Below are 12,206 nucleotides of genomic sequence, written 5' to 3'. Positions count from 1 at the left end.
GAAATTCCTCACCTAGGAGTCGTCCAGGAGGCATTCTAGTCAGATGCCTGAATCACCTAAGCTGTCTCCTTTCTATATGGAGGAGTGGCGGCTCTACTCTGAGCCCGTCCCAGGTGACCAAGCTCCTCATGCTGTCTTTAAGTGAGACTCCAGACACCCTTTGGAGGAAGCACATTTCCAACACTCGTGGGCTTTCTCTTTTTTTGAAAAACGAAAAACACTCAAAAAGAAACAAAGGCAGACAGAGAGAGTTGTCTATAACTCTACAAAAGCTGTGCAAAAACAACAGTTACACATCTTTTGAGATATTATATATGTTATCAATATTCTTTTTTTAAACATCAGGATTATCCACAGCATCATGACAAGTGAACTCTGTCCACGCTGTTCTTTTGAGATTAAAATGATAAAAGATTATAAAAGATATATCTAAAACTTATATCTAAGTTTATTTGAACACTGACTTTTTAAGTGTCAGCGAACCTGTGTGTGAAGTTCTTAAAACTTCTGTTTTAAGATGAAAATAATCATTTAAAAATGTCAGAGTCTCTTTAAAATGTGCAGGTCGATTGTTTTGTGTTTGACCTTGTAATATCTGCTATGACTAGGGAGATTTTAAAGGTTGTGCCCATATCCTTCGCAGACCTTGGAAACTCAGCGTACAGATAAGCGTCTCTCATAGGTCCAGACTTTTTGCATTTGTGATTTAGATGAGCAACAACTAGACAAATAGGATAAGCTATTGCTTTTTGGCTGTCCTGCTACTCAAACGGCATCTTGTAAATTTGTTGTTGCTTAAAACAACCGTTTACTGTATGCCAAAATGACCTTCAAGCTACTGAAAAAAAGTACTAAATACCACGTATCTTTGTCTTAAAAAGGTTAGGTTTTGATGCAGTGACTTGTACTAAGAGCTACTGAAGTAGTCATGCATATGGCTTGGTGGTAGTTTCCCTGGTATAATCAAAAAACAGCTGACATATAGACTGAGGATAATAGAAAAGTGAGATTGAATAAGAATAGCAGTAGATTATTGCCCCAAAATTAATGAATATAGATGCCTTATTGTCAAATAGACCCCCCAAAAAATCCTGCGAACAGAGTTTTTTTCCTGCTTATGTTTTAACAGAAGGGGTTCTTCTGTTAAAAAGTTATAAGTCTAAAAGTGTTTACTGTGAAACCATCCATATTGGAATGAGCAATAGTGCCATGTCGTGACCAGATCAGTAACATTACCTCAATTTGGAAAGATAATTTAAACCAAGCATTAATAAGAGCATGAGATAACACAACCTTAATGACTTAACAGAGATTCATCACATTGACTGAACCAAACATATTAAGTGAAAAAAAAATTAACTGTAGAAAAAGAATTAATTGTTAAAGAACACAAAAAACCGTTTATTTGAAATTTCTTGTGAGACATTTAAAGAGACATCACTTATATCTCAGTCAAAGGGCAGGGGGGCTGTCAAGAAGCCATTCTTAATGAAGGGAAACAGAGACATAAGGCTGATGTATGCCAAATTACACAAGAAGCTTCATATGGGGTTGCCACAGCAGATGGATCCATAGATTTTTATACCAGGTGTCTTTAATGATGCAGTCCACCCTGACATTGTGCTCAGTCTTGTACCAAAGTGTTATATGTCATGTGTTAAATATATTTGTTAACTACTAGGCTATTGATCCACTATCCTACACATAAAAACCCAACAAATGTGACATTTTTGGTTCAAATCTTTGTCTGTATGTACAGAAGAGATGGTGGAGGCTATGTCATAGTTTAGAGACACACGGGTGTTCCATTAGTTTTACCAAAATGAATGAAATAATGGACACAGAAAAGTAAAGATCATCAAAAGATTTTGATCCACCGTGCAATACCACCTGGAAAGTATCTGACTTTTTTCAACAAGACAATGATCCCAAACCTGTTTCCCTGTGCTCTCTTTTTCTTTCCTCTTTTCTTTCTTCTTTTCTCTTTCCCCCACTTCCCAATTGTGCATGACAGACCCTACCTGAGCCTGATTCTGTCAGGAAGACGTCTCTTCTTGTTAAAATGGAGTTCTTCCCTCCACATTCGCAAAGTGCTTGATTATTGGATTTTTTTCTCTAATACTGCAGGGCCTTTACCTTACAATATAAAGAGATGACTCTTGTTGTGTTTTGCCACCATAGCACAGTAAAGAGGGTTTTGTTGAAAAGGAACTTCCCCCTTACTCTTTGTTGTCATTTTAGAAATGAAAACCTGTGGCTCTCAAAGGATTTCAAGATTTTAACTGATGTTGTAACGCTCCTCTTATCTCCTTATTCCTAATGTGTTTTTACTGACCTCTAGTGGCACACCTAAACCACTGCAGGGGAAACGGTCCGCTGAACTATGCCCACATGCGTAACTTCCTCTCCTCTTCCTGTTTATTTTTTTCTAAGGTACCATCCTCATACTAATGAAACACTCCAGGAGCTCTGGGTTCCAGAAGGTGAGGAGACGATCTGCTCATGTTGCTATCACCAATAGTGTTAGAAAGGTAGGTGTTTTATGTTCACTAGTATTGCTGTCAGGTACCAGCGAGGTCACATGTTTACGTTTAGACGTCTGTTTAGTAAGCTAGCTTTCAGAAATCATGGGTCAGGTGCTTATTCCTTCACATAAGCGTGTTATATAAAATAAGAAGCTTTCTAGTCACTAATACGTTTGAATTGGTTCTGCTAACGCCTAGCGCCAAAACAAACTGTACAAAGCGGACCCAGAGAACAGATAATGGTCGTTATTTAGCCTTTTTTGTGTTTCGAAGTATGTGTGGTGGGGTGCTAATGAAGTTTAAAAGCACCCTCACAGTGCAGAGCTAACACCCAGGAACTTAAGGAGCGATATTTTTATCTGCTGGGTTTAAAGGTCTACCATTCGTTGGAGCAAAGTCTTGTTCTCTATAACGTCCACCAGCCACTTCTCTCTAAACCTGGTCCTCCCCGGTGTGTGCACCAGTTTGTTTGACTCCACTATGAAGCTGACTTCCACTGGTAGAGTTTGAGGTTTAACCTTCGATACATCCACGACGAAGTAGACGCTAGCTGTCCCCCGAATTGGCTTCCTCGGTGTTGGGGTGCTGAATCGGGCCCGGTAGTGGTGGAAGGTCCGGTGCTCCTCCTCGGTTGAGCAGACAAAGTCCACACTGTACAACCAGCAAGAGGGGAGCTCCCACGTTTTAATGTAAGCCCCAATCTGCTTTTCCCCGACATTCACTGTGAAGTCCTTGCAGGCAGCCCATGGGATATCATCCATCTCAGCCTTCTCAGTGCGGTGGTGTCGGTCCAGCAGGGTTTTTACAAGCTGAGCTGACTCTGTTGTTAGGTTCATTGTTGTCCCCCTTTTTAACAGTATCTTGATGAAAGTTGCGGTCATTTGTATTGTTTGTTGGACTGTTTCTATAGTTACCGGTCAGACGGCGGCCTCTGTTGGCCAAATTTACAATGGCAAGCAAGTTAACCAATATCGCCCTGAGCTTCTGTTTGGGATGTTTTTGTTTGTTTTCTGATTTCACCTAGCTGTTCGGAATTAGTTTGAACTGATAAATAAAAGAAAAGCACTATATCTGAACTGAGAACATTTTTTTAAAGTATTTCCTCATATCCATCCTATAAGGTATATTTTAGCATAAAACAAAGTCACTGATTTACAGTGTTTAAAACACTTTATTAAGTGCAAAAAAGCCCAAATTTAAGGTTTCCATATGAGGACACTGGGTTTCCGGCTGATATACAAGTGTTCCTCTTTATATAATTTCCTTTTTATCTCTGTTTTTATCTTTACAGGTAGTGTGTTGCAAGCAGCGAACAATAAACTCATGGCAGAAAGCCTCCCAGAATGCTGCTGAATTTGCCAGAAGTTATCGCCTCATCTGTTTGCTTGAGGAAAGTATTTCTCTCCTGCCATCCCCAGTGAAACAGGAGACGTATGTCACGGATTAGGATCACACTTGACAGTGTTACCAAGGCAGTAGGTGGCACAGACTTCATCTCCAAGTTCTCCCGGCTCAAGGCGGGGGGCGGCGGTGGCACAGCTGAGAGCACCCACGCAGAAAAGTCTCGGGTAAAAGCCGAGACAGTAGCCTCAAAGGCTTCACTACCTGAAACTACAATGAAAGTAGAAGATGAAGGTGAGGAGACAGATAAGGAGCAGCAGCAGATTACAGAGAAGCCCTTTGTTTCCACAAAGAAGTCCATGTCCACTTTGGATTCAGCAGCAAGTGTTTCTGCCCCGTCCTCTAATGTGGCAAAACAAACTATGCAGCTGCTCCAGCCAGCAGCTCTGTCTACCAACATGGATGAGACCTACAAAACGCTGGCCAACCACATTGACGCTTATTTCGGACCCAGCACAGAAGGAGAGAGCAGGCAGCAGCAGCACATAGAAGGGGGCGATCATGTTGCTGGACCAGTTCCTCAGTTTTCCTCTCAGAAGAAGGGGGACCACATTCCTGTTTTGTCCCCAGTAGGAAAAAGTGTTGAGGCGCCAGCTAAAATTCCTGCCTCTTCCTCTTCGCCTAGTCCTCCAGTAGAGGCTCCTTCTGCCGAAAGCAAAGCTATGGCGACGGCCTCCCCTAGAAAAGGCTTCACTCATTATCTGTCCTACCCTCGGCCCAGTGTTCAGGCTTTTGTCGGCAGCTACATCGCACCACTGGTCCCCAAATTTAGAAGCGATTCCAAAAAAATGGCAGACACGTCTTCAGATGTTGCCGTGGATGATGCCACTCCAGAGAAGGAAGAAGTAAAGACGGAGAGTGAGGAAGAGAAAGCCGACAAAGCAAAGCAAGAGCTGCTAACTCAAAGGGAAAAGGTGAGGTGTTAAATGTGATGCTAATGACCGATCCATGCTTCAGAGCTTTGATTCGCATTCACAAGCAAAACAGAACAGGAGAGGAGAAGCAGTACAATGAAAAATTTAAATAAAAGCTAATGCCAAAAACATAGATGAAATGTATTTACACTTTCTTCAGTAAATTAAAATAAGATGGAATTATTCTGGAGAGACGAGATCCTGTCAGAACTAAATAAGTCACGTAGAAAAATTAAGTTTGGAAGTGATCCAATCAGAAGGAATCTTCTTACTTTCCTTTGTGCACATTTGATTTGTCCATCGTAATTTTTTTTTGAGAACAGGACAAAACATCAACACTTGTGAGGAAGAGAAGAGCAGGTATATGGTCACATTTCTAATTTTATGTCAAGGGAAATTAAAATGCTTTATGAACTGTGTATGAACTAAAATTAGACTAAATCTAAAAGAATCCCAATGACTAAGCTATGACCTTTTAGACTATGACTAAAAGATTATGACTAAAACTAAATCTATATTAACACTAGTTCTAAGAAATGAAGATTACACCATGTGGGAAATATGCATCGGTGTGTACTGCTCCCTTTACTGTCTAATGAAGCTGGCAGTTAAGGACACGTGAGGCAACTGTTTCTCAAACTAGAGATCTCTCATAGTCACGTGACTGGATCTTCCTCTTCTCCTCCTCCTGTTCTCCTTTCATACCGGTTACAATTAGATCACCTCGTTGTGTGAAGGGAGTAGAATGAACTCATCCTTTCCTGCATGTAATAACCTTTTATTTCAAACCCACAAAGGCTGCCCCTCCACATGTCGAACTACCCATAATTATTGCTTCAGCTCCCAGATATATAAAAATGTATGACGTAGCGCAGCGTGTCTTTGGGCATGGAAGGGATGGTTGATAATCCCCCAAAAATGTTATAAATGATGAGCTCTACTATTTGTCATTGTCATTTAACACATATCCAAACAGTTTCCACATTATTTTTGACCTTTGCTTTATTTTGTCTGCGTTTGTCACCTAGATAATAGCCAGGGTGAGCGTAGACAACAGGACCAGAGCTCTGGTGAAAGGGCTGCAGGCCGTCACCGACGTCAAACTCCTCACTGCTCGAGTGGAGGAGCTTAGCAGCCATCTCCTGGAATTCCCAGAGACTCGAGTTGTGGCCATCAAGGTTAGTGCTGTTTGTAATTTCAACTTGTTCTTGTAACATGTGGGTTACATGGTCATTAAAGTCATTCATTTTCTGTGTTTACTATTGTGACTGATAGGAGAAAGTGCTGCCCTGCCTTCTACGACTGCGCCAGGCCAGAGATCTTCCTCTTCAGGCTGCTGTGAGAGAAGCGTTGGCCCTGACTGGCTACACTGAACCAGTCAAAGGCAGAGGAATTAGAGTCCTGTCCATAGATGGAGGGGGAACAAGGTGCGGCTTTTGGAAAAAAAGACAGACACCCAGATTATATTAAACTAGTACAGAGTACAAATCTACTGCACATGAATGTAAATGAAACAAACTTTTTAAACACGGTGATCAGCAGACATCAGTCTGTCTAAAGTAAAAGTGTTGCGGACACAGACTGAAATATATTGTTAAACTGTTCCAGGGGATTGCTGGCCCTGCAGACTCTCCATAAGTTGCAGGACCTCACAGGGAAACCAGTCCACCAGCTCTTTGATTACATCTGCGGGGTCAGCACAGGTATGGTGTTGCCACCTCTCTCTTGTCGGTCTGTTATAAGCTTAATCCATCATTTATCTAATCGATTAAAGGATTTTAGGTGTCAGCTGTCCTCACTTGTTCCTTTCCATTAGGTGCCATTCTGGCTTTCATGCTGGGGATTTTCCAGGTCCCCCTGGAAGAGTGCGAGAAGATGTACCGGGAGCTGGGCTCGGATGTGTTCAAACAGAATGTGATCGTTGGAACAATGAAGATGGGCTGGAGTCATGCTTTCTATGACAGTGAAATGTGGGAGAACATCCTCAAGTTAGTCTGCAACACTCTTTCATTGCTTATTTAAAAAAAAAAAAAAAGGTCTGTTTTTTCTTTCTTTTTCTTCTTTTTTTGTACACTTTTTGCATTCTTTCTTTCCTCTCTTCAGTCCTCAGCTTCAAAGACACCAGGATAGTCTAGAGTATTTGTATGTAATTTTGTGTTTTCTTTAGAGAACGGATGGGTGATGGACGTATGATCGAGAGTGCCAGGGATCCCCACTGCCCAAAAGTAAGTGTTTGAGTGCACACCCATGGGATTTTGTTTAACATCTTAATATTTCTAATGTGCCTGTTTAGTTTCATTTTCTTTTCTCATTGTTTATACCGCAGAGGACTTAGGACTTGAAGGGTTTCATGAAACTGATTTCAAAATTAAAAAGTTCTTTTCATGCCCACTAGGTGTCAGCAGTGAGCACTATTGTGAATAGAGGTCTTCCTCTGAAGGCATATGTGTTCAGGAACTATCGACTCATGCCAGGAGTGAGATCTCACTACCTTGGAGACTGCAAACACAAGATGTGGCAGGCTATCAGGGCCTCGTCTGCCGCTCCGGGCTACTTTCAGGAATTTGTTCTGGGAAAAGACCTTCATCAGGTACAACATGAATGTGAGACAACTGGGAGATGTTTGACTGTTCAGTTTATTCAGTTTATTTATTTTTAACTTAAATTTAAGTCTGAACTGAACTCATCTGTCCATCCACTCATGCTGCTAACTGCTTATCCACTTCACTAACTAAATCGCAATATATTAATTTAGTTATTGTGTCTTGGTTTCAGTTGACCTTCACATTTTCAAAACCATAAAAATAATTATCTGTCACAAATTAAGCCTAGAATTAAGCCAGTGTTATGGAAGTAACAGGGATTGAGATTGGCATGTGAAAGTGCACGTCTCTAAGAGGTTTGCTTTCCAGGAAATCTACCAATGCGCTTCTGCCACGATGCTGCTTTTTTAAGGGACCAGTGCCAAGGACACAGGCACTGCGTGCAACAGCAGTGGCAGTTTTATTTATATAGAGCATTTTATTACACATAAACTAAGCTGCAGTGCATCGTGTGTGTTTGTGCATCAAGGATATATGTGCAGATTTGTTCCACTATTTCAAACTCACAACCTTGGAACAGCCCCATAATTGGCTCTTCCTCTTTTCTGGCTGTCAAGAGCCTGAAGGACAGAGGGGAAAGTCAACAGAATGGGGTGGCGGTACAGAGAGAGAGAGAGAGAGTCCTCAGACCTGGTCTGTGACCTTAAACATCAATGGTATCCTCCTTTTTACACCCCGAGAGGCCTTCCTCGAGGGAAATTGCAAAAGTTTCTGATTCCCTATGAAAGAGAATATTTTAAAGGAACCGTGTCTGTGTGGAGCCTATTCCAGTTGTCACAGAGCGAAAGGAAGGGTAACACCCGGGACAACCCGACAAGCATGTGGGAGGCGAACCCATACGAGCAAAGTGAGAACATGCAGACTCTACAGAGATCATCAGTCAGCCCGTAATATTGCCCAATATGTCATTTAGGTTCTAGTTTGGATTCTTGTCAGATGTATTGTTTTTTTTTCTCATTTTAAAAACTGATTGCTTTTAATGTATTAGGTGGGGCTTAGACGGTGGCCCTGAGAGTTCAAATGTGCTGCAATTTAAGAAAACACACTGGTATTTTGCTGTACTCTAATAAATCTGGAAGTTGCCCAGAAAGACTAATATTAAAGTGTTATTTTGAAGTGGTATTATTAGGGCAGGATATCTTTAGATGATCTTACAGGCAGCAATTCTCCTCAAGGCTTAGCTTCATTTTGATAACCTACTTAAGCAAAATTAGCCTTGTCCCTTCTTCTCTCCCCTGCCATTTTCTAATACAGTAGTCCTTGTAGACCCCCCCTTTTGTGTTTCCTTTTTTTTTTTTGCCAATAACAGGTCATAATCTACACCTCTGGTCTACATAAGCCTTGATACTTGTAGACGTTATTGGTTTAGAACCAAAGGCCTGCTCATTCTTTGCCCGGAGAGCTTCTTTTGTGGCACTATCCCAGGAAAAGTGCTCTAATCTTTAGTTAACAAAAGCTAAGCTGTCTGCTGCTTTCTCTCCATTTATTAACAAGGCAAATATGACATGGCTGTAATCTCCCTTTCTATCCAACACAATTACAGTTACATTTCTGTTTGCATGTATAACGTGTGTGTGTGTGTGTGTGTGTGTGTGTGTGTGTGTGTGTGTGTGTGTGTGTGTGTGTGTGTGTGTGTGTGTGTGTGTGTTTCTGTTTGCACATTTCTCTCCTCACTTACACCTCTGCAAAAAGTATCTGTTTCCCATGCACTGGGCTGACAGCAGGGATGGAAAGACAGAGACTGAGAGAGTTATGTGCGTTGTTCTCCAAATTCCTCTTGGAGCCAAATAGTGTTTCATCAACATTTTGAGCTACCCTCGCCACCCACTGATCTCACTCCTACTCTAGTTTTCAGCACTTGCAGCGGTATTTCTCAGGAGAGTTCTGCCACTGCAAGGGATTAAAAAAAACACACGAACACATTCAAGTCCATTGTTTTCATCATACAGCATTACTAAGGAGTTTCTTGCAGTCACTGAGATCAGAGGGGTTCTGAATGTCATTTAATGTCAGAGTCAAGAGGAATCTGTGTGGTTTGTCTCAGCAGTGCAGCTTATAGTATACGAATATATATGAATTGCTTACACCTTTGTCTTAACAGTCACACAATCAGGCTTAAAATGACACTTTTAATGTTTTATTGTACCATAAGAACGCCTTGAGAGCAGAGCAGACCCATTAAGATCAACATTTACTGTGGTCTAATGTAATGTGGGATAAGTGAAGAGCAGAAGAAAAGATTTTTGTTACCAGGAGCTTTCTGCTTTTGTTTGTTGTCCTGGTGCTACTGACCCGTTACAGCCTACGGTCACTCTGAAGAGTGAAACAGGGAACTCTCATCAGATGACACTTTGAGTCTGATATAAATGTGCATCCTAAAATGATTTCTAAGTCTTTTATGCTGGTTCTGTATCCTTACAAACTAAACTACTGCATTAGTTTCATTGCTTTTCTGTTGCCCCACCACCTGTAGAAGAGTGGAAATAACCTTTTCCCACTTCTCTGTGGGGCAAGATGGAGTGCCACACTCTCACACTATTTAATCTCAGCCAAAAGAACTTCAGTGCTTGGATTAAATTCAGAACTGAACTTGGTGAAAGGCTGACAAAGAGCAGAAGCGGCAAAACGGTTCAGACAGCCATTGAGCTGGATTATTCTTTTTTCTTTTCTTTTTTTTTTCTCTGTTCATGATTCTGTCAAGAATCTGTTAACACTATTTAGTAAAAATGCACACCAAATGGGTAGTGCAAAAGCAATGGGATAATACAAGAAAGTTGTAAGATTAAAATCCTGAAACGCACTGTGATTTACCAGTGAAGCTACATTTGTACTGTAGGTAGTTTCTGTCCAAATGATCCAAATGCAACTTATTTTTGAGGGCAGATAAAACCACTGTTTTCCGGGCTTGTTTACTTCGTTTTCCAGCACAGCACATCTCTCGCCCAAAGCTGTGTAGCTCCAGGACAGCCTGTCCACTTCACCTCATTTGTCCTCAACATGCTGTCACAACAGATATATTTAAGCTAAAGGACACATACCAAAAAATCTTTCTCTGCACAATAAAAACATGGCAGCCTTTCTTCCTCTCTAGGATGGAGGACTCCTAATCAACAACCCCACAGCTCTGGCCATTCATGAGTGTAAGTGTCTGTGGCCAAACACACCCCTGCAGTGCGTGCTGTCTCTGGGCACCGGGCGATACGAGACAGCGGGCAAGAATAGCACAACCTACACAAGCCTCAAGACCAAACTGGCTCACGTCATCAGCAGTGCCACAGATACAGAGGGTAGGACCACACAAAATGTTGTTTATCAGTGTTTGACATCCCACAAGCAGTTATTTCTAAACGAAAGGTTAGAGGTGGTGTGATGAAAACCAGTATTGGACAAAACAAAAAACATGTCCCTCCATCCTTATTTCAGAAGTACACACCATGCTGGATGCTCTCCTGCCCCCGGACACCTACTTCCGTTTCAACGCCTACATGAGCGAGGACATCCAGTTGAATGAGAACCGTGTAGAGAAGCTGAACTTCCTCAAGAGCGAGGGCGAGCGCTACCTCGAGCGCAACGAGGCCAAGCTGAGGAAGGCGGCTAGCATCCTGGGCCAGGAGAAGAGCGCCATGCAGCGACTGGCCGAGTGGGCCAAGCTCAAGGCCGACATGTACGAAGGTTTCCCCTTCGTCTCCAAGCTCTAGCCTGGTAGCAGTGTGACCCTAGGGGTTTGTTTTTTAAGGTACAAAGACACAGAGAGGGAGGCAAATAGACCCCCAATGGAATCAATGTTGTGGAAAAGATGCATACTAGGAGACAGTTTGAAGTTAAATTACAAATGTTTACACTGTTTTACTGCAGCTACCTAACACTAAAAGAAAAGATCCTTTGGTCATATTGATGTTTAATAATTAACAAGTGTAATACAATTTGCTGTTGGTGGGGAAGGATGTGTCTATAGTGGAGACGGAATGTTCTATTAGAACTGAGCAGGTTTTGACATTACAGCGGAAACCTTTACATGACTGAGGGAGGAGGAAAATGTAAGAAAATGCTGGTTTACTGGTTTTTGGGACGCACAAAGATGGGCATGTGATACCTGTTATACACAACAGTTTACCTATGGTTATTGGGTAAAGGAAGTGAGCTTTGTTTTCTTTTTCAGTAACTTGAATACATAAAGATGTAATTAATACATGATTGCACCGTGAGAACATGAGCGTGACTACCTATCTGTAACACTGTACACAAGTTAACACCTCACGCACTTTTTAAAGGGTAATTCTTAGCCTCTCTGTTGAGAATGATGTAAATACATTTTGTGGTAATTATGACATAAGTAATTATGAAGTGTTAGAATTTAACAATTTAAAAAAGTGTGCACATACCGCTACTTTGAAGACTGATACTAAAGTAAAAGAAAATGTTGTAATCTGGTAAAAAGCATGTCTATCCCGCTTTAAGCAGCTAGTTGTGGCCCCATGGTTAATATAAAGCTTTTACCTTGAACCTCAATCAAGCCTGATTTCTGTTTCTGCACAATTTATAAACTAAATAGACTTGACATTGTGAGAATCCTTCCTGCCCCGACCCCTTCCTTCATTACTTAGTGGAATGCCAAAAATGAACAAAATGTAATGATATAATAAAATTATACTGTCAAACCACTCTTCCTTCTTCCTTCTTGCACAAAGTGTTCTTCACTCACTCAGTCTTTGTGTGTTTACACACTACTTTGAATTTAATCCTTAGTTATTATTAAACCTGAC

General features: G+C 41.4%; 2 protein-coding genes across 4 annotated transcripts; one reads left to right on the top strand and one right to left on the bottom strand.

Moving 5' to 3' along the window:
- Positions 1-47: 47 nt before the first annotated feature.
- akap14 (A-kinase anchoring protein 14) lies at positions 48-3,428 on the bottom strand. Its single transcript, XM_086268231.1, has 2 exons — positions 2,336-3,428; positions 48-158 (listed from the first exon to the last, which is right to left on the bottom strand). Exon 1 carries the CDS (start codon positions 3,404-3,406, stop codon positions 2,894-2,896), a length of 513 nt encoding a protein of 170 aa, XP_086124357.1. The 5' UTR covers positions 3,407-3,428; the 3' UTR covers positions 48-158; positions 2,336-2,893.
- Positions 2,366-12,105, top strand: pnpla8 (patatin-like phospholipase domain containing 8). Of its 3 annotated transcripts, none has more exons than XM_086268226.1 (10): positions 2,366-2,535; positions 3,821-4,840; positions 5,869-6,018; positions 6,116-6,267; positions 6,449-6,543; positions 6,657-6,828; positions 7,008-7,065; positions 7,236-7,430; positions 10,535-10,730; positions 10,867-12,105. In XM_086268226.1, exons 2-10 carry the CDS (start codon positions 3,959-3,961, stop codon positions 11,139-11,141), a joined length of 2,175 nt encoding a protein of 724 aa, XP_086124352.1. In that variant the 5' UTR covers positions 2,366-2,535; positions 3,821-3,958; the 3' UTR covers positions 11,142-12,105. The 3 variants fall into 3 exon arrangements, with proteins under 3 accessions (XP_086124352.1, XP_086124353.1, XP_086124354.1); XM_086268227.1 differs by having other exon boundaries at positions 2,370-2,483; positions 3,817-4,840; XM_086268228.1 differs by lacking the exon at positions 2,366-2,535 and adding an exon at positions 2,970-3,214 and having other exon boundaries at positions 3,817-4,840.
- The last annotated feature ends 101 nt before the right edge of the window (positions 12,106-12,206 follow it).

This window comes from Aulonocara sp. 'chitande type north' Nkhata Bay, linkage group LG17 (genome assembly GCF_057382095.1).
Source record: "Aulonocara sp. 'chitande type north' Nkhata Bay isolate Kocher_YH1m ecotype deep benthic linkage group LG17, A_spYH_male_GT1.1, whole genome shotgun sequence".
Classification (NCBI taxonomy): domain Eukaryota; kingdom Metazoa; phylum Chordata; class Actinopteri; order Cichliformes; family Cichlidae; genus Aulonocara; species Aulonocara sp. 'chitande type north' Nkhata Bay.
This window is presented reverse-complemented; position numbering and strand designations above follow the sequence as displayed.

Bases quoted from the DNA above. Each gene is read 5' to 3' on its own strand.
- akap14 (XM_086268231.1), bottom strand. From the start codon at position 3,406: ATGACCGCAACTTTCATCAAGATACTGTTAAAAAGGGGGACAACAATG.
- pnpla8 (XM_086268226.1), top strand. From the start codon at position 3,959: ATGTCACGGATTAGGATCACACTTGACAGTGTTACCAAGGCAGTAGGT. The intron at 6,019-6,115 runs GTTAGTGCTGTT...TGTGACTGATAG, and splicing joins CTCGAGTTGTGGCCATCAAG to GAGAAAGTGCTGCCCTGCCT. The intron at 7,066-7,235 runs GTAAGTGTTTGA...CATGCCCACTAG, and splicing joins GGGATCCCCACTGCCCAAAA to GTGTCAGCAGTGAGCACTAT.